Source organism: Chiloscyllium punctatum, chromosome 20 (assembly GCF_047496795.1).
Source record: "Chiloscyllium punctatum isolate Juve2018m chromosome 20, sChiPun1.3, whole genome shotgun sequence".
Classification (NCBI taxonomy): Eukaryota; Metazoa; Chordata; class Chondrichthyes; order Orectolobiformes; family Hemiscylliidae; genus Chiloscyllium; species Chiloscyllium punctatum.
In genome coordinates this window covers 9926659-9948222 of record NC_092758.1, presented here as the reverse complement: position 1 = coordinate 9948222, position 21564 = coordinate 9926659, and the positions used below count along the sequence as shown (strand labels likewise).

Here is a 21564-nt window from a genome sequence, read left to right as displayed (position 1 = left end):
TTGATTTAGTCCCTACCCTCCCCTTTACTGTTTTGATCACACAGTATTGCCCTTTGATGTGAAGGGCAGTGCTGTCACTGGCCACTTGGGTGTTTTCCTATCTTCCTGGTGGTGGAAATTGAATAAAAGTGTCTCTCACTGTGTCTCACACCTGCACACACACACACCATGGGTGCTGGGGGAAAAAAAATAAGCACTACTGCAGTTAGGCTGTAGTGTGGGGGTTAAAGAAAAATAAATAAATAAATAAATAGGAGTGTCAGAGGTTCTGTTCACTCTGAGAGTTGGCTCTGAGGGAACTGGATCAGTGTCAGGGACCCTCCCCATATAAATAAAGGATGACTTAGTGACGGGATATCCACCTCTGTGTGGAATTATTTCACAGACAGCTGCCAAGTCTGTGTTACTAAATGTATTTAAGGCTGAGATAGACAGATTTTTAATTGGTAAGGAAATGAAAGGTTATGGAGAAAAGGAAGGAAACTGGAACTGAGGATTATCAGATCAGCCATGATCTCATTGATTGGCAAAGCAGACTTGATGGGCTGAATGGATTATTTCTGCTCTAACATATAATGATCTTATGGACTTAAAGCCCTGGACAAAGTCTTGACTAATTTAAGGGTTGGGTGGAAGAAGAGACTCCATCATGTTTCTTTAAGTGTACCACTCATTTATTTCTTCATATGAAAGTAAAGAAAATAAGTTGTACAACATGAAAGGGCCACAGAGTATTTGGATATGCACTTGTGATGCCAAGCAATGTCAGGCTATGGGCCAAGTGCTGGAAAATGGGATTAGAATAATTAGGTGTTTGTTTTTGTTTGGCCTGGTCATGATGGCAAAAGTGAAGACTGCAGATGCTGGAAATCAGAGTCTAGATCCTGATGAAGGGCTTTTGCCTGAAAAGTCGATTTTCCTGCTCCTCGGATGCCTGACCTGCTGTGCTTTTCCAGCACCACTCTAATCTGAACATGATCGGCTGGCAGGCCCTTTTTCTGTGCTGTACATCTCTATGACTCCATGACAAACCAACATCATGTCAAGACAACAAACAAGTAAACACTGGCAGTGGTGATCTGAATGGGTTCAATGATGCAAACAGGCGGCTTGATGAACTGTTTCCTAAGAGTTTTTTTTCCTTATTCTTTCATCGGTGCTTTCATGGTACGTAGGTGTTGATGGCCAGTCTAACATTTATTGCCCATTCCTAGTTGCAGTTGAAAGGAGTGGTTTGCTAGACAATTTCAGAGGGCAAGGAAGAGTCAACTATCATTGTTCTGTGTGTCTGGAATCAATTGGCATTGACCAAGTGAGAGTAGCAGATTTCCATTCCTAAAGAATGGTAATGAACAAAATGGCTTTTATGATCATCAATGACAGTTTCATGGTCATCATTATTGAGACCAGTTATTAAATTGCAGATTTATGAATTGAGCAGGGTCAGACCCAAAACTGTGACGTCAAATGGTGGCTCATTGCAGCCTCACAACATCAGGGACCTGGGTTCGAATCCAGCCTCGGGCAACTGTCTATGAGAAGTTTGCACATTCTCCCTGTGTCTGTATCTGTTTCTTCTGGATGCTCTGGTTTCCTCCCAGTGTCCACAGATGTGCAAGTTAGCTGAATTGATCTTGCTAAATTACATAGTGTACAGAGATGTGTAAGTTAGGTGCATTAGTCAGGGTGCATACAGAGTAATAGGGTAGGGGAATGGGTCTGGGTGGGTTACTCTGCGGAGTGTTGCTGTGGACTTGTTGGGCCAAATGGTCTGTTTCCACACTGTAGGGATTCAATGATTCTCTGAAAGTATTAGCATGTCCATCCCAATTACCTGTCCAATGACATCATCATTACATTACCCTGTCTTACCTTACACATGATGCCATCCTGCTTCTCATCGCCCTGGAGCAGCCTGCTCCTAACAGATGCCTCGGTGCCACACACAATCAGAGCCATGTTGTACCCCAGCTTTGTCCTGGAAAGCATTGGTTTTACCAATCCCTCATAGACCATCTCCTAATGTTCCACAAAATAAAACAACAGCATTAGAGGATCACTTTCTCTATTGGCAAAACACATGTGGATGTAACCCTGAAACCACATCTCATAACGCAGCCACATTTTGTTCACCTCAAGGAGACAAATAGCAGAAACCATTTGCCCACCCCTAATTACCTTTGAGAACCTGATGTGCAAACTCTTCCTTCATGATTTAATGCAACATCATGTCAGACAGCAGTAAGAAGTCAATCTTTTTTGCTCTGTTACTGGACTCATGTGGAAGCCAAACCAGGGAGGGACATTAGGTTTCCTTTCCAAAATACATGAGTGAACCAGCTGGGTATTTATGACAATCTAATAGCTGTTTTGTCACCATTACTGTCAGGAACCTTTAATTAATTGTTATTAAAGATTAATTTAATTTAATTCCCTAGTTGCTGTGTTGGGAATTCACCCTGTCTCCAGATCGTAAGGTCAGGTCTCTGTGTTATTAGTCTGATATAAGATCCATACTACTGCTTTCTGCAATTAACAATTTTAAAAACTCTGCCAAGTTAAGCAAAAATTGAATCAGTCAGCAATTTTAATCTGCAGCATTTCACACAATAAATTGTTTTCTGGAGTTCATTGACTGTGGTTATATGGGAATATACTGCAATCATTCTGCTGCAGGAGTGGCCCAGAATCAGAGGTAGATGAATGATCAGTTAAACTGTTAGATTATCAAACTCCAAGCTCTGAAACTCACTCCCTTAGCCTCCATCTCTGGGGCTCTCTCTCCTTCTTTGAGAATTCTTTAAGACCTAGCATTTTGGTCACCTGTCCTAATGTCTGTACATGTTCCTTCAGACAATAGATATTTCACTACGATAACAGTGCTATATAAATGCAAAGTGTTATTGTTGTTGCAATACTGATTGACTGATGAATGTTATGAAAATGCATTCCAACCTGTGAATGAAAAGCAGAAGTAGTCTATTCAGCCTCTTGAGCTTGCTCTGCCATTGAAGAAGAGCAAGATGTTATGTTTTGCGTTCTATATTTGCATCTATCTCTCGATAACCTTTGATTCCCTTACCTAACAAAAATCCATTTAACACACCTTAAAAACATGCAATGACACCACTTCCACCATCTGCTGAGGCAGAGAGTTCCAAAGTCAGACAATCCTCTGAGGGAGGAAAGAATTCTCCTCAACACTGTCCGAAACATCCTGTCAGGTTCTTAGTTCACAGTTGTATTTTTAAGGATGTTATAACCAATGGTCCATTACTTCCTCAGTACTCAGGGGCAGCAATTGTTAAGAAATAAGGCCAGGTTGCACAGAACAGGCTTGTATTCCCTTAATTATGGAACATTAAAGGGGGTACATTAATTGAATCACTTAACATGGTGAAAGACGTTGATAGGGCAGATGGAGACAAAAGTAGTGCAAGTCCCAGAAGAAGGGGCATGGATAGATTAAATAGGCAGAGTCTTTTCCCTGGAGTCGGGGAGTCCAGAACTAGAGGGCATAGGTTTAGGGTGAGAGGGGAAAGATATAAAAGAGACCTACGGGGCAACTTTTTCACGCAGAGGGTGGTACGTGTATGGAATGAGCTGCCAGAGGAAGTGGTGGAGGCTGGTATAATTGCAACATTTAAGAGGCACCTGGATGGGTATATGAATAGGAAGGGTTTGGAGGGATATGGGCCAGGTGCTGGCAGGTGGGACTAGATTGGGTTGGGATATCTGGTCGGCATGGATGGGTTGGACCGAAGGGTCTGTTTCCATGCTGTACATCTCTATGACTCTATGACTAAGTGCTCATAATCTTAAAAGTAGGGCTTGGAAATTCACAGGTGATGGCAGAACAAAGCTAGAGAACAAAGGAAGGTGTTTCAAAATATAAAGATAGTGATTGGAACAAGATCAGCCAGGTGGACCTCATAGAATATGAGTTCCCTAACTGGGGCTGTTATCCTGGTCCAATCAGGGAGTAGGAGAAAGTGAGGACTGCAGATGTTGGGGATCAGAGTCAAAAAGTGTGGTGCTGGAAAAGTACAGCAGGTCAGGCAACATCCAAGGAGCAGGAGAGTCGATGTTTCAGGCATAAGCCCTTTATCATTCCTGATCAAGGGCTAATGTCCAAAACGTCAACTCTCCTGCTCCTCGGATGTTGCCTGACCTGCTGTATTTTTGCAGCACCACACGTTTCGACTCCAATTAGGGTGCTCTGGCTGACAGATATAAACAGGAGTGTCAGGAGTTCTGCTCACTCTAGGAACCAGCTTTGAGATAGCTGGGTCAGTGTCATGTAAATAAAGGGTGACTTGGTGACAGGATACAGGCCTTCTTGGAGGTATTTCATGATGTGGGGATTCTGGTATTGCAATGGGGTGGACAAGATCAGAAGTCACATTACAGTCCAACAGGTTTATTTGAAATCACAAGCTTTTGGAGTGCTGCAGGTGAAATGTGACCTCTGACCTGGAGTCATTTCAGAAAGCATTAAAGGTAATTTCTAGGAAAGAGTTGAAAAGTTAGTTTGAACATTTTAAACCTTGGTTTGGACAACACTTGCAGTACTGTGAACCATACTGACCTTCATATTATAAAAACAAAGTGTAGAGGTATTGAGAAAGTGCAGAAAAGATTTATACCTGGATGATATCAGATAAGAGATTTTATACTAATCAGAAAACAGATTAAAAGTTCATTTCTCAAGAAAGGAGATGCCTAAGGCTAATTGATTCTTTCAAGATTATAGGAACATAGGGAGGAACAGAGTTGATATTCAGTTCTTTAAGGCGAAAGTGAGGACTGCAGATGCTGGAGATCAGAGTCAAGATTAGAGTGGTGCTGGAAAAGCACAGGAGGGCATGCAGCATCTGAGGAACAGGAAAATCAACATTTCGGGCAAAAGCATCGGGCATTCCTGAGGAAGAGCTTTTGCCCGAAATGTCGATTCTCCTGCTCCTCGGATACTGCCTAACCTGTGGTGCTCTTCCAGCACCACTCTAATCTTGATTCTGATCTCCAGCATCTGCAGTTTTCACTTTTCCAGCACCACTCTAATCTTGACTCAGTTCTTTAAACCTGTTCCACCATTCAATGAGATATGGCTGATCTAATTATGGTCACAGTTTCAGTTTTCTGTCTGAACTACATAACCCCTGAGTCATTTGTTAATCAAAAATTAATTTAACTCAAGTAGGAATAAATCTAAAGAGCCCGGTCTCCATTACCTTCTGGGAAGCCTGACATCGGTGGTGGGCAAGTTGTTAGAGGGAATCCTGAGGGACAGGATGTACATGTATTTGGAAAGGCAAGGACTGATTAGGAATAGTCAACATGGCTTTGTGCGTGGGAAATCATGTCTCACAAACTTGATTGAGTTTTTTGAAGAATTGGTTAAGAAAAAGAAGGAATCATATGTCAGGTATAGACAGGATAGATCGAGTGAATCCTTCGAAGAGTATAAAGGCAGTAGGAGTATACTTCAGAGGGAAATCAGGAGGGCAAAAAGGGGACATGAGATAGCTTTGGCAAATAGAATTAAGAAAAATCCAAAGGTTTTTCACAAATACATTAAGGACAAAAGGGTAACTAGGGAGACAATAGGGCCCTGCGAAGATCAGCAAGGTGGCCTTTGTGCGGAGCCTCAGAAAATGGGGAAGATACTAAACGAGTATTTTGCATCAGTATTTACTGTGGAAAAGGATATGGAAGATATAGAATATAGGGAAATAGATGGTAACACCTTGAAAAAGGTCCAGATTACAGAGGAGGAAGTGCTGGATGTCTTGAAATGCATAAAGGTGGATAAATCCTCAGGATCTGATCAGGTGTACCCGAGAACTCTATGGGAAGCTAGATAAGTGATTGATGGGCCTCTTGCTGAGATATTTATATCATCGATAGTCACAGGTGAGGTGCCGGAAGACTAGAGGTTGACCAACGTGGTGCCACTGTTTAAGAAGGGTGGTAAGAACAAGCCAGGGAACTACAGACCTGTGAGCCTGACGTCGGTGGTGGTAAGTTGTTGGAGGGAATCCTGAGGGAGAGGATGTACATGTATTTGGAAAGGCAAGGACTGATTAGGGATAGTCAACATGGCTTTGTGCATGGGAAATCATGTCTCACAAACTTGATTGAGTTTCTTGAAGAAGTAACAAAGAGGATTGATGAGGGCAGAGTGGTAGATGTGATCCGTATGCACTTCAGTAAGGTTCCCCATGGGAGCCTGATTAGCAAGGTTAGATCTCATGGAATACAGGGAGAACTAGCCATTTGGATACTGAACTGGCTCAAAGGTAGAAGACAGAGGGTGGTGGTGGAGCGTTGTTTTTCAGACTGGAGGCCTGTGACCAGTGAAGTGCCACAAGGATCGGTGCTGGGTCCACTACTTTTCATCATTTATATAAAGTATTTGGATGTGAGCATAAGAGATATGGTTAGTAAGTTTGCAGATGACACCAAAATTGGGGGTGTAGTGGATAGCGAAAAAGGTTACCTCAGATTACAACAGGATCTTGACCAAATGGGCCAATGGGCTGAGAGGTGGCAGATGGAGTTTAATTCAGATAAATGTGAGGTGCTGCATTTTGGGAAAGCAAATCTTAGCAGGACTTATACACTTAATGGTATGGTCTTAGGGACTGTTGCTGAACAAAGAGACCTTGGAGTGCAGGTTCATAGGTCCTTGAAAGTGGAGTCTCAGATAGATAGGATAGTGAAGAATGCGTTTGGTATGCTTTCCTTTATTGGTCAGAATATTGAGTACAAGAGATGGGAGGTCATGTTGCGACTGTACAAGACATTGGTTAGGCCACTTTTGGAATATTGGTGTGCAATTCTGGTCTCCTTCCTATCGGAAGAATGTTGTGAAACTTGAAAGGGTTCAGAAGGATTTGAGATATAGGGAGAGGTTGAATAGGCTGAGGCTGAGGGGTGACCTTATAGAAGTTTATAAAATCTTGAGGGGCATGGATAGGGTAAATAGACAAAGTTTAGGGTGTAGCTTTGCTCGCTGAGCTGTAGGTTTGATATCCAGCCAAGGGCTTCACTTGGAGGTCGCCACTGATGATGTTACCTAGCCAGGTAATGAAACGTCTGGATATCAAACCTACAGCTCAGCGAGCAAACCTACACCCTAAACCTCAACCTGAGTGACAAACCTTCACAAACCTTGCAAAAATAGACAAAGTCTCTTCCCTGGGGTGGGGGAGTCCAGAACTAGAGGGCATAGGTTTAGGTGAGAGGGGAAAGATATAAAACAGACCTAAGGGACAACGTTTTCACGCAGACAGTGGTACGTGTATGTAATGAGCTGCCAGAGGAAGTGATGGAGGCTGGTACAGTTCCAACATTTAAGAGGCATTTGGATAGGTACATGATTAGGAAAGGTTTGGAGGGATATGGGCCGGGTGCTGGCAGGTGGGACTAGATTGGATTGGGATATCTGGTCAGCATGGATAAATTGGACCAAAGTGTCTGTTTCCGTGCTGTACATCTCTATGGCTGTTTGACTGAAAGAGAATTCTCACTCTAATGGCTTCTCAGACAAAAAAAAAATCCACCTTAAAAGGGAGCTCTCTTATTATGATATGATCCCAGCTGATGGCAATACTGGAAAAGCCAGAATGCAAATTGAGACTTGGCTTGATGAGCCATGTTCACCATGGAGGCGAGTCAATGAATTTATAACTAATTTATAACAGACTCACGGTGAACTTTTTGCAAAATACAATAAAGGTTGCTTACACAAAATAGGGGAGAGGAGGTAAGGAATAAGCGATAGGTATAGATAGAACTCAGAATTGGCTATTTTGTTGGTCTCATTGGGATTTTATAAATGAATTCATATTTTGATGACTTGTGGGACATGGGCAGGATTATCAGCACACACTTCCCAATTAAGTTGTGACATTTTTAATAAGATCACCATTATGATTGGGCTTGATTGTCCATGAATCACAAAAAGCTAGCATCCAAGTTCAGCATATTATAGAAAAGCAAGTGGAGTGTTGGCTTGGTGGGAATGGTATACAGAAATAGGGAGGTTTTGCTACAACCACAGGCAGTAGTCAGACCACAGCTGGAATACTAGGGACAGTTTTGAGCTCCGTATCCAAGGAAAAATATTGGAGACAGTCCAAAGGAAGTTTACTAGATTGATGCCAGGTATGAAGGATTACCTACTGAGGAGAGGTTGAGTAGGTTGAGCCTGTACTCATTATAATATCGACAAATGAAAGGCAACCTTATTGAAAAGACAAGATTCTGAGAGGACTTGATTGGGTAGATGTGGAGAGGGGTTGTTTCACTTTGTGGGAGAGTCTAGGATGAGAGGATATAATCTCAGAATAAGGTGTCATAAAATTAAATCAGATGAGAAGGAATTTCTTCTCAGAGGCTAGTGAATCTGCACAATTCTTTATCACAGAGAGCTGTCGAGATTGGATCATTAAGTATATTCAAGGCTGAGATAGATTTTTCATTAGAAAGGAAGTCAAGGTTACTGGGAAATGGCAGGTAAGTGGAGTTGAGGATGATTAGATCAGCCATCTGAAAGGTGGAGCAAACTTGATGGGCTGAATGGCCTCCTTCATCTCCTTTGTTTTATAATCTCATATACGTAGAGAAAACTGTGTGACTTGCATGAGGAAAGCAAAACTAAGTGACAAATATGTGAGCTATATGTTCAAGAGAAATATATTTAACTAGAGAGTGACAGGAAGGTATAACTCACCACTACAGAAAAAGACTGAGTGAAAAGAAAGTAAAAGGAATTAAGGCATGGGCTATGGGGCAGGAGATCCACAGCGAAGGGTCATAGCCTTATAAGTAAGTCCATTTTGGACTGAGATGAGGAGAACTGCATTTCACCAACGTGTATTTTTTCATTCACATGATGAGGGTGTCACTTGACAGGCCAGTATTTATTGCCCCATCCCTAATTTCCCAGAGGGCAGTTACAAGTCAGCCACATTGCAGGGGTCTGGGGTCACATGTAGGCCAGACCAGGTAGGGATGGCAGTTTCCTTCCAGGAAGGACATTAATGAAACAGATGGGTTTTTCCAACAATCAACAGTGGATTCACATCATCACTTGTCTCCCTAATCCAAATTTTTATTGAATTCAAATTCACCATATGCTAGTGGGTCCCCAGAACATTACCTGGGTTTCTAGATTAACATTTCAGCAATAATATTTTGAAGTTCTGAATACTATAAACAAGGATCACGCAGGGTGCCACAACAGAGTGAGAAAGTTATTTGTGATGAAGAACTAGTAAAGTAAAGAGAACTCTTCCTGAAGCTACAACATCCTGTTTGCTCACCTGCTCGGTGTCCTGGATGAAGACAGCATCACATTCAAACGTCCGATCCTGAAAACACATAATTACATGGATGAAATCCCATGGAAAGATTCATCAAGCTTGTTCCTTCCACCTTGCACGTACAATCAACACCATTAAGTTAGAGCAGGATCCTCCAGGGTTAGAGCCAAGAGCTTGCAATCAACTGTTGGGCACTGTCACCCTTCAGAACTCTTGCTAGTTTTCACAGAAGGCATGACCAGAATGATACGGTGGTTTTAGGTTGAACGGAGCAAGCAGATTCAATGGGCCGAATGGCCTACTCTGCTCCTACATTGTGTGGTCTTATTAGAAGTTGAAAAAAAGAAGTAATCTTTTGGCCACTTAAGCTGCACCATCATCCGATCAGACCATTGCTGATTGTCTACCTTTCTGCATTATCCCATTTACACTGAGGTGCTTTCCAGTGTTATAGCAGGGTAACTCCCTGCCTAAGGACTTCACCAGTTTCCTCATTTCCCCTCCTCCCTCCTTACCTCAGTTCCAACCTTCCAGCCCAGCACTGTCCTCATGACCTGTCCTACCTGCCAACCTCCCTTCCCACTTATCTGTTCCCCTCTGATCTATCACCTCCATCCCCACCCCATTCACCTATTGTACACTTTGTTACCTTCTCCCCAGCCCCAAACACCCCCTTCCCCCCACCTCCCAACTTATCTCTGAAGGCTCCCTGCCTCCATTCCTGATGAAGGGCTTTTGCCCGAAACATGATTTTCCTGCTCCTCAGATGCTGCCTGATCTGCTGTGCTTTTCCAGCATCACTCTAATCGAAACTCTGGTTTCCAGCATCTGCAGTCCTCACGTCTGCCTAACTCCCTGCCTAAGGATATTGAGGAACATGATCAGCACGAGTAGCAAAGGGATTCAGAAAAAGGCCCACCAGTATCTTAATATCAAATCATACCAGACAGAGCACTATTATTGTGGAATGCATACATTCCCTACCCCTGGGACAGAAGCTGCAAGATCCAGCCCCTGTCAGGGCTCATTGACCTGAGAAGGCATGTCTCTGTACTGGTTCAATCAGTCAGATTCCATCAACCACTGCTGCTCAGAGGGGTTAAATATGAGTGAAAAACATACAGAACAGCAAGAGGCCATTTCAACTATTTCTCTAATTCTCTTCGTGAAACTTTACATTGAAGCCGTTTCTACCATCCTTTCATGAAGGTGCACCAACTCAATGTGGAGACATTTCTTCTCTTATTTCCTGGCACCTCTGCCTTTATCACCCATTATTTCATCACTTTGTCCTCTTGCCAGTGGAGACAATTTTTCCTTATCTACCCAAAGCTCAACATAATGTAACATGCAAGTTGTACACACTGAGGGCTCAAAGATCATAAAGCATGGATTCCTTATTTCACTGGCATCAGGTCATTGCAGATATGAAGGGAAATCCAGGTTCAACAAGGTTGGATTCGGTGTATTGACATGGAGTGAAGCCTGGGCTGAGGAATTTTTTATGTGTCTGCTGCTTCTTCAAATGATGCAGAAAGGATGTATTCAACTGCTCCACCTCCTGCTGCACTGTCGCCAACAGCTAACAGTCTTGGCACAACTGCTCGAGCCACCCTGCTTGGCTCCCTCCCTGACTGATCTGGCAACTACATAATGCACATGGTGACTGGCTGCTAAAGCAGTTGAGAGAATAGAAGGTCAGTTGTGCCATGAAGGGTAGAATATTTGAGTTCAAATTAAAGGGCTGATTCTCTTCTTGCACCACTGATCTGGGTAAATTATAAGGATTGGGGTAATGTCCAACATTTTCTCAAGAAGACATTCCCAGCCTCTTCCAAGGGATCCTAGCTCGATAGCAGATCACTCATGTTGGAGTCTGGGTCACTCATAGTTTGAGTTATTACCTGTTGGCAGGTCCTCCAGGCACCATTTTCCAGGGTGAGGCTGGACCTCCAGAAATAGTTGCATCTCCTTGTTTCAAAAAACACAGGCCATCTCGGATTCTGTATCGCCATCATCAGGCTCAACCTCACCACTGAGTCAGCTGCTTGCCTCTACGTCGTGCACCAGACTCCTGAAGTCAAACAGCTTCCATTTCTGAACCATATTCTGAGGCTGCTCCCCCACCCTCCCCACATTAGTGTGGCCTCCAGCGTCCACCCACTCGGAGGGTTCATGGTTCTGCACATCCTGTATCTTATTCCCAAACCCTGATTTTTTTAAAAATTCATTTGCGGGACGTGGGCGTCGCTGGCTAGGCCCACATTTATTGTCTGTCCCTAGTTGCCCTTGAGAAGCAGGTGATGAGCTGCCTTTTTGAACCACTGCAGTTCATGTGCTGACCCACAATGTCCTTATGGAGGGTATTCCAAGATTCTGACCCAGTGAGAGAGCAGGAATGGCGATATATTTCCAAGTCAGGATGGTGAGTGGCTTGGAAAGGAATTTGCAGATGGTGGTGTTCCCATGCATCTGCTGCCCTTGTCCTTCTAGTAATCATGGGTTTGGAAGGTGCTGTTGAGGATCTTTGGTCAATTTCTGGCAGGGAATCTTGTAGATAATAACAGCAGTGTGTACTGAGTGCCAATGACAGAGGGAGTGGATGTTTGTGGATGTGGTGCCAATCAAGCAGGCTGCTTTGTCCTGGATGGTGTCAAGCTTCTCGAGTGTTCCTGATGGGGCTGTACCCATCCAGGCAAGTGGGGAGTATTGCACCATACTCCTGACTTGTGCCTTGTAGATGGTGGACAGACTTTGAAGAGTCAGGAGATAAGCTCCCCTGCTCAGTGTCCTCCCTCACCATCACTACTCGATACTGGAGACTCCATTACACTAATTTTGAATAGCTAATTAATTTTGCTTTCAACTTCCCTGCTCAGTGAGAATAGTCTCAGCTTCTCCAAAATCTCCAGCTCTGAAATCCCCTGTAAGGGCAGCATTCCAGTAACTTCCATCTCCAAGATCTTGATGTCTGTTCTATAACATAGTCCTCAGAATTAAATGCAAGACTCCGGTGATTTATAAAGGGTTAGCAGGAGCTCCTTGCTCTTGTACCCAATCCCCTATTTATAAAACCCAAGGTTCAATATGCCTCTTTAATAGCCCTCTCAACATCTCCTGCCAGCCACAATGGACTGTGTACATACATTACCAACCTCTCAGTTCCTCCACCACATGTATCATTTAATTCATATTCCCTCTCCTTCTTAACAAAAGGTGTCACTGATGAATGAACAAAAATAACACAAGAACAGAAGAAAAAGCAACTTTTGTTCGCCATACCTCCCCACAAACCTGTTTTATTTCCAATTTAATAAGATCAGGGCTGATCTGATCTTTGGTTTCAACTCCATTTTCCTGTCTGTTTATATATATCTATATCTATCTATACATTAATCCACTCAACAGTTCAAAAATCTATCTCAACCTTGAATATGTTCAAAGCCTCTAGAGCTAGGCAAACGTTGGTACTGCAGATGCTGGTCATTAGACTTAAGATTAGAGTAGTGCTGGAAAAGCACAGCAGGTCAGGCAGCATCCGAGGAGCAGGAGAATTGACATTTTCAGCAAAAGCCCTTCATCAGGAAATGTCAATTTCCCAAGCGTCTAGAGCTGTCTAGTATGAATAGTTATAAAAGCCCACATTCCTGCTGTATAAATAATCCTCCCTGCTGGTCACTATGTTGTATTGAGGCTGTGTGTACCATTACCCACCATGAGATGTGTTTGCTGCTACCATTTGTTTTCAGGTTAGGTATCTACAGATGCACCTGGACTGGTGTGATAGAAGAAAACCACTTGATAGTCTAACTGGAAAAGGCCATTGTCTTAAACAAGATGCTGCTTCTTAACAATTAATACAAGCTAGCTGATGTGATGTGACAGAGGCTATGAGAAGGATTTCAACGGTAGGTCTCACTCCAAGATCCTCAGCTGTTCTCCCACCAAGTTCATAAGACATCATCACAGTGGGAGATCCTGAAGGCACTCCTCACTGTTAGCCCTTTCAGCCCCTTACAACCCTACACAACAGACCTTTATAGTGACAAAATTGATACTCCCCTCTCCCTTAAATGGTTGATCTCATATTCTGAAACAATAGTCCCGGGTTCTAGACTTCCCCCATCAAGAAAAACATCCTCTCAGCATCTACCCTCTTGAGCCCTTTCTGAAGCTTCAATGTTTCAATGACTTGGAGGTGCCGGTGTTGGACTGGGGTGGACAAAGTTAAATATCACACAACACCAGGCTATAGTCCAACAGGTTTATTTGGAAGTACTAGCTTTCAGAGCTCCCCTCCTTTGTCAGGTTGTTGTGAACCACCTGATGAAGGAGCAGCACTCCGAAAGCTAGTGCTTCCAAATAAACCTCTTGGACTATAACCTGGTGTAGTGTCATGTTTCAATGAGATTACATCACGTTCTGCTAAACTCCAGCGACCTCTGGCATGCTCAACGTTTCCACGTCATAAACATCTGGGGAATCAGCAGAGTGAATCTTCTCCCAACTGCATACAATGCAAATGTATTCTTCCTCCAATAAGCTGTATAAAGCTGGGCACAGTATTCTGGTGTTGTCTCACCAATGCTCCTGTGCAGCTATAGAAGAGCTTCCCTGCTTCTATACTCCAGTAAATGGCAGATTCCATTTATACGGGGTTGGGAGCAGGTGAGACACATATTGGAATTCAAGAGAACCTGAAAAGGTGCATCAAGCACATAAATATTGATTAATACATAAGACTTTTTCCAAGTCTTCAAATGGCTGATTTTGTTTTTGACTGACCTCTTCTCCTGTGTTCCGATTTATTACGGACAAAGTTTTAGGATCTTTGACTGTCACTGACATTAATCTTCCCTCGACCTTGTCTGTAAGTCCAAACAAAAATTCAGAGAGAAAAGAGATTAATGAAAATATTTCCTCTGTGTATTATTGACCTTCCCAAAAACTTCTGATTGACAGACTGCAGTGCTGCGACAGATGGTTTAAAAGGCAAAACATTAAATAGTGCCTGAAATTTAGATCCAGGTTACAATTCTAATTACTGTATATGATCATCCCTTTAAAAATGAACCAGGACATACTCCAGAGTGAATAGAGATATATTTAAGGTTTGGTTTACCTCAGTTGTTCAGGAAAGGAACAGAACAGACTGGAGTTTATATTGAAGTTTGAACTGCCAATAAACTGGTGTAAACCGGTTGTTTGCTAAATGGATTATTAACATTAAAACAATTATTTCATACTTCAAATTCAATGCAGTTTATTACAGCATATGGAATTAGTAAAGAACATGTGTGTGTTATTGTAATGGCATTGTAATATAATAAAGAATATACATATTGAGCGTTCAAACCTATTTATCAAACTTTTCAAGTCCCAAAAACATTTCATGGTTAATGGAATCTAGTCATTATTCATCTAAATAAGTGCAGAAGCTAATATCGTTCTGAAAACAGCAGTTTACTTGTTCAACTCCCTGATACTAATATCCACCCCCTGCATTAACAATCCAATGTGATCTCAATGGGCAGGCCATAGGAAAACTAACTTAAACCACGCCCACCGTTCCCAGAAACATGGTCCCCCAAGCAGCACAGTGGCTGGTTCTCAGAATGGTCTCGCAGTTAAGTATGATGGGACATGATCCTAAACTCCAAACTTTGAAGGAATGAGATGATACAAATCTCTCACCTGAGATTTGCTGGAGTCCAATAGCAACTTGCAGTCGGGCTTGTTCCATTGTCTGAAACAAAAACAATTGGCAAGAAGTCAATTTTTAAGGTGAGGAATCTGTTGGACAAGGCTCTGAAAGGGTTAACACAACACCCAAAAGTCACATGGACCCAGACAGGGAACAGCTTTGAAACGTGAAGGAGTCAGGTCTAACATCAAGGTCTCAGTGACTGTGCCTGTTATACCAATGTAACTTATACCTAGTTGCTATCAAGCAATAAAGCACATAATGTTTAAGATATGTACTCCTTCTCAATAAACTACCAAGTACACCGTGGAGAAAGTGAGGACTGCAGATGCTGGGGATCAGAGCTTAAAAATGTGTTGCTGGAAAAGTGCAGCAGGTCAGGCAGCATCCAAGGAGAAGGAGAATCGACGTTATGCCCGAAATATCGATTCTCCTTCTCCTTTGATGCTGCCTGACCTGCTGCACTTTTCCAGCAACACATTTTTAAACCAAGTACACCATACCAACTGGAACAAGAAACTCTTGTGGAGACACATCAGGAAAGAGGATGGTGACTACAAATCTACCAGAAATATCCATTGCCAAGACAATCTATCATTATAGATAATTCCATGATATAGCAGAATCCACTTTGTTTCTAGTTCCTATGTTTAAGGTCCTGCTGCGTATTTTTTTTTGACAAGGGGAGTCCAAAACCAGAGGACATAGGTTTAGGGTGAGAGGGAAAGATTTAAAAGAGACCTAAGGGGCAGCTTTTTCACACAGAGGGTGGTACGTGCATGGAATGAGCTGCCAGAGGAAGTGGTGGAGGCTGGTACAATTACAACATTTAAAAGGCATCTGGATGGGTATATGAATCGGAAGAGTTTAGAAGGAAATGTGCTAAGTGCTGGCAAATGGGACTAGATTATTTTAGGATATCTGGTCAGCATGGACAACTTGGACTAAAGGGTCTGTTTCCGTGCTGTACATCTCTATGACTCTAAGTTTGCTCAGAGGCCACAATTAGTCTGACTTCAAAGTTAAAGAGCATAGGAAGAGTCCATTCAGCCCCTTACACCTGTTCCAGCATTCAGTTGGATCATGGCTACTTTGTCTGTTAACTCCATCTCCCCCATAATGCGTCAATATCCTTACTCAGTAAATCTCAGTTTTAAAATGTTCAATTCTTGCCCACCATCATCAGTTTTTCGGGAGAAGGAATTCCCAATTTCCACTACCCTTTGTGTGAAGGAGTCATCTGGATATCATCCCACAAAATGGCTCACCCTCATTCCAAGGTTATGATCCTTTGCGCTGGATATCTCGATCAGTGAAAACAGTTTCTTTTCAACTACTTTCCACAAAGATAAAGGATGGTACTGCCAAATTCAGAGCCCCTGGATCATCTAGAAGTTCAAGGGTAAGTTCAAGCAGAAAAAAAACTTATGACAGTCACAAAAAAACTACTGTGGAAGGTTTACAGAAGGGAAGTGAAAAAAGAAATTTGGAAAGCAAAGAGAGGATTTGAAAACACCTTGTCAGGTAAGATCAAGGAAAATCTTAAAATTTTTTATCAATATGTTAAGAACATAAGAGTAAGTGAGAAAAGAGCAGGGTCTTTCAGAGATGTACAGAGTTGCTTATCAGTGAATGCAGGAGATTTGGGCAAAGATCTTAATGAATCCTTTGTCAATGTCTTCATAAGGAGAAGGAGCAAGCTGGCATTCTAACTGAAGAGGATTCACAGAATCATACAGTACACAGGAGGCCCTTCAGCCCATTTGAATCTACTCTAAATCTATACTCGCTCCACTTTCCAGCCCTGGATCTATAACTTTGAATGTTATGACATTTCAGGTGTTCAGCCAAGACTTTTTTAAAGGCTCTGAGGTTTTCCACCTCAATTCCCTTCCTAGTCAGTCCATTGCTAGACCCCCACTGTTTCCTTAAATCCTCTCGACTTTTCACTTTAAAATTATGCCCCCCTTGATTTTGAAATAGTCAATACAATCATTTTTTTTTGTTCACTTATGGGATTTGGCTGGGCCAGTGTTCATTGCCTGTCCCTAGTTGCCCTTGCAAAGGTGGGGGTGAGCTGACTTCTTGAACCACTGGAGTCCATGTGGTGGAGATACGCCCTCAGTGCCATTAGAGAAGGAGTTCCAGGATGAATGGGGAAACTCTGGAGGGACTGGCCAAATAATTACAGACTGGTCTGTCTGCCTTTGGTGGTGACCAAATTATTAGAATCAATTCCAAGAGATACAATAAGCTATCACTTAAAAAGCACAGATTAGTCAGGGATATTTAAATTGATGTTGTTAAAGAAAGCTTGTGTCTTAATAACTTAGCTGAGGAAGCAACAAAGAGGATTGACAAGGGGAGTACAGTGGAAGTTGTCTACAGTACATAGGTTTTAGTAAGGCATCTGACAAAGTTCCACGTGGCAGACTGGTCAGGAAAATAAAAGCCCACAAGATAATGAGAAATGTGGTGAGCCTGATCCAAAATTGGCTCAGTGTCACAAAGCCACAGGTTGAAGCAGGAGGAGAAATCAAAGAATAAAGATAAGGAAACTGAAGTTCATTTGTCAGAGACTATGTTTGATCAAGTGATTGAGAATAAACAAGAAAAGGCAAAAGATATCTTTAGTTCAGAGAAATTTGCTGAATTACAACAGAAAGATGAAAAACTAAAGCAGTTGTATCCAAAAATATACGCAAAAGATGATGAGTGTATCCCAGATTGTTTCTATCCTTAAAATGATGTCTTGATGAGAAAATGGACCAAAATCAGAAGTCATGTGACACCTGGTTATAGACGAACAGGTTTATTTGACATCACAAACTTCAGAGTGTAGCCCCTTCATCAGGTGCAGAGCATTGTGTGTGTGTGCGTGTGTGTGTGTGTATGGTGGTAGGAGTTGTTTCAGTTGGATTGTTTTTCAATAGAGCTGGTACAGAGTCAGTGGGCTGTTTGTCCTCCTCCTGTAGTATTCTGTCAACGGATTCTGTACAATTAGATTTAGGGATAGCACGGTAGCACAGTGGTTAGCACTGCTGCCTCAGAGCACCAGAGACCTGCGTTCAATTCCTGCCTCAGGTGACTTTCTGTGTGGAGTTTGCACATTCTGTGTGAGTTTGCTCCAGTTTCCTCCCATAATCTAAAAATGCACAGGTTAGGTGAATTGGCCATGCTAAATTGCCCATAGTGGTGTTAGGTGTAGGGGAATGGGTCTGGGTGGGTTGTGCTTTGGTGTGGACTTGTTGGGCCAAAGGGCTTGTTTCCACACTGTAAGTAATCTAATCAAACAGATTAGATTGTCTCTCTAACCTCTCCAATTTAAGAAATAGGACCAAGAGTAGAGACTGTTTTTTAAAAATGTATTCACAGGACAGTTAGGAATCAACCACATTGCTGTGGGTCTGGAGTCACAAGAAGGCCAGACTAGATAAGGGTGGCAGTTTCCTTCCCTAAAGAACCAGATGGGGGCCAACCTGATTCATTATTAGATCTAAATTCCAGATCTTTTATTAAGTTTAAACTTCACCATTTGCCAAGCATGATTTGAACCTAGGTCCACGGGACATTACCTGTGGTCACTGGATTAATAGTCACTGATAATACCACTAGGCCATCATCACCCGTGTCATCCCACAGCCGACACTGTCTTTCAAAAAGGTCATGGCTGATCTATTGCCTCAAGTCTGCTCTCCTGCACAATCCGTATATTCGGTAATTCTTTACTGTTCTGAGCTGGTCATATTTTGTTGATTGATTTTAATTTCCCTCAATAAAAAGAAATTGCAAATCCATCATCACTTTTTAAATTCGCTCTAATGTATTGTGGATTGAACCTAACTAATCATTAATTAATGGCAGTGTTTCATGGCAAATAGCCAGTTGCATTTCTATATTTCAATGCTATATATACACTGATACAATCCAATATTTATCAGAGTCCAAAGCAACTCTTCAGTATTTCCCCAGAATTTGATTCAATTCTTCTGATATCCAGGGCTAGATGAAAGAAGGATGAGGTTCTAGTGCAATGTAACTGCCAGCATGAAGCATTTGGGCCTAATGGATGGTTTCTGTGCAATATATTCTCAACAATGTGTAGTAATTTTACAGTTACCATTCTTTTTTATCCAAACCTTCAATCATGGATAAAGCTATTGAACAGTTTGTAACAAACATTAGTTGATATCATCCACTTCATAAAGTTTTTTTTATATTCATTCATGGGACATGGGTATCGCTGGCTGGGCCCAGCATTTATTGCTTGTCCCTAGTTACCCCTTGAGAAGGTGGTGGTGAGCTGCTTTCTTGAACCATTGCAGTCCATCTGCTGTGGGTAAACCCATAATGCTGTTAGAGAGGGAATTCCAGGATTTTGACCCAGTGACAGTGAAGGAATGGCAATATATTTCCAAGTCAGGATGGTGAGTGGTTTGATGGGGAACTTGCAGGTGGTGGTGTTACCAAGTATCTGTTGATCTTGTCCTTCTATATCGAAGTGGTCATGGGTTTGGAAGGTGCTGTTTAAGGAAGCTTGGTAATTTGGAGCAGATGGTACACACTACCACAACTGTGCTTTGTGGATGGAGGGAGCAAACACTTCTGAATGATGTCAAGGTTCTCAAGTGTTCTTGGAGCCCCACACATCCAGGCGAGTGGGGAGTATTCCATAACATTCCTGAGCTGTGCCTTGTAGATGGTGGATAGACATGGGAATTGAGGGATGAGTAATGTGCAGTTTCCTGATGAAGGGCTTTTGCCCGAAATGTCGTTTTCGCTGCTCGTTGGATGCTGCCTGAACTGCTGTGCTCTTCCAGCACCACTAATCCAGTATTTGGTTTCCAGCATCTGCAGTTATTGTTTTTACCAATGTGCTGTAGCATTCCTAGCCTCTGACCTGCTCTTGCAGCCATATGGTGCATCAAGTTCAGTTTCCAGTCAATACTAACCCCACATGAGGACCAGTTCCACCAGAGAACACACCAGATGGCCTCCTTCTTTAGAGATCGCAATTTCCCTTCCCACGTGGTTAAAGATGCCCTCCAATGCATCTCGTCCACATCCCGCACCTCTGCCCTCAAACCCCACCCCTCCAACCATAACAAGGACAGAACGCCCCTGGCGCTCACCTTCCACCCTACAAACCTTCGCATAAACCAAATCATCCACCGACATTTCTGCCACCTCCAAAAAGACCCCACCACCAGGGATATATTTCCCTCCCCACCCCTTTCCGCCTTCCGCAAAGAACGTTCCCTCCGCGATTACCTGGTCAGGTCCACACCCCCCTATGACCCACCCTCCCATTCTGGCACTTTCCCCTGCCACCGCAGGAACTGTAAAACCTGCACCCACACCTCCTCCCTCACCTCTATCCAAGGCCCTAAAGGAGCCTTCCACATCCATCAAAGTTTTACCTGCACATCCACTAATATCATTTATTGTATCCGTTGCTCCCGATGCGGTCTCCTCTACATTGGGGAGACTGGGCGCCTCCTAGCAGAGCGCTTTAGGGAACATCTCCGGGACACCCGCACCAATCAACCACACCGTCCCGTGGCCCAACATTTCAACTCCCCTTCCCACTCTGCCGAGGACATGAAGGTCCTGGGCCTCCTTCACCGCCGCTCCCTCACCACCAGATGCCTGAAGGAAGAACGCCTCATCTTCCGTCTCGGAACACTTCAACCCCAGGGCATCAATGTGGACTTCAACAGCTTCCTCATTTCCCCTTCCCCCACCTCATCCTAGTTTCAAACTTCCAGCTCAGCACTGTCTCCTTGACTTGTCCGGACTTGTCGAACCTGCCTATCTCCTTTTCCACCTATCCATGCCACCCTCTCCTCCTTGACCTATCACCTTCATCCCCTCCCCCACTCACCCATTGTACTCTATGCTACTCTCTCCCCACCCCCACCCTCCTCTAGCTTATCTCTCCATGCTTCAGGCTCACTGCCTTTATTCCTGATGAAGGGCTTTTGCCCGAAATGTCGATTTCGCTGCTCGTTGGATGCTGCCTGAACTGCTGTGCTCTTCCAGCACCACTAACCCCACATTGTTAATCTGTGGTATAATTAAATTCCTACACTCTGAGCACCATCATTTTAAGAAGGACTTGAAGCTTTTCTTCGAATTGCTCCAAAGGTTAGGGGTTAAAATGATGTAGATTGCCCAGAGAAGATCTGCTCCCCTTACAGCAGAGATGGATGAAACTGCTTAGGGTCATAAAGGGGGAAGATAGACTAAAATGTAGGGAGATGGTTATGATTGGCTGAAGAGTCATTTAGCAGATTTAAAACGATTGGCAAAAGTACCAGAAGCAACACAAAGAATTAATTATTTTATGCAACAGTCACAGAGATGTACAGCACAGAAACAGACCCTTTGATCCAACTCATCCATGCCAAACAGATATTCTAAATTAATCTAGTCCCAATTGCTAGCATTTACCCCATATCCCTCTAAACCCTTCCTATTCATGTACCCTTCCAGATGTCTTTTAAATGTTCTAATTGTACCAGCTTCCAC

At 43.0% G+C, this 21564-nt stretch overlaps 1 protein-coding gene across 1 annotated transcript in view; it reads right to left on the bottom strand.

The window, feature by feature from the left end:
* Positions 1–16151, bottom strand: part of LOC140492282 (kinesin-like protein klp-20) — a 28414-nt gene extending 12263 nt beyond the window's left edge. The window contains exons 1-5 of the mRNA XM_072591237.1: positions 16092–16151; positions 15024–15075; positions 14115–14197; positions 9330–9377; positions 1873–2019 (exon numbers count right to left, since the gene is read on the bottom strand). Of these exons, the coding sequence (XP_072447338.1) occupies positions 1873–2019; positions 9330–9377; positions 14115–14197; positions 15024–15075; positions 16092–16151 (390 nt within the window). The remainder of the gene's footprint in view (positions 1–1872; positions 2020–9329; positions 9378–14114; positions 14198–15023; positions 15076–16091) is intronic.
* Positions 16152–21564: the final 5413 nt, after the last annotated feature.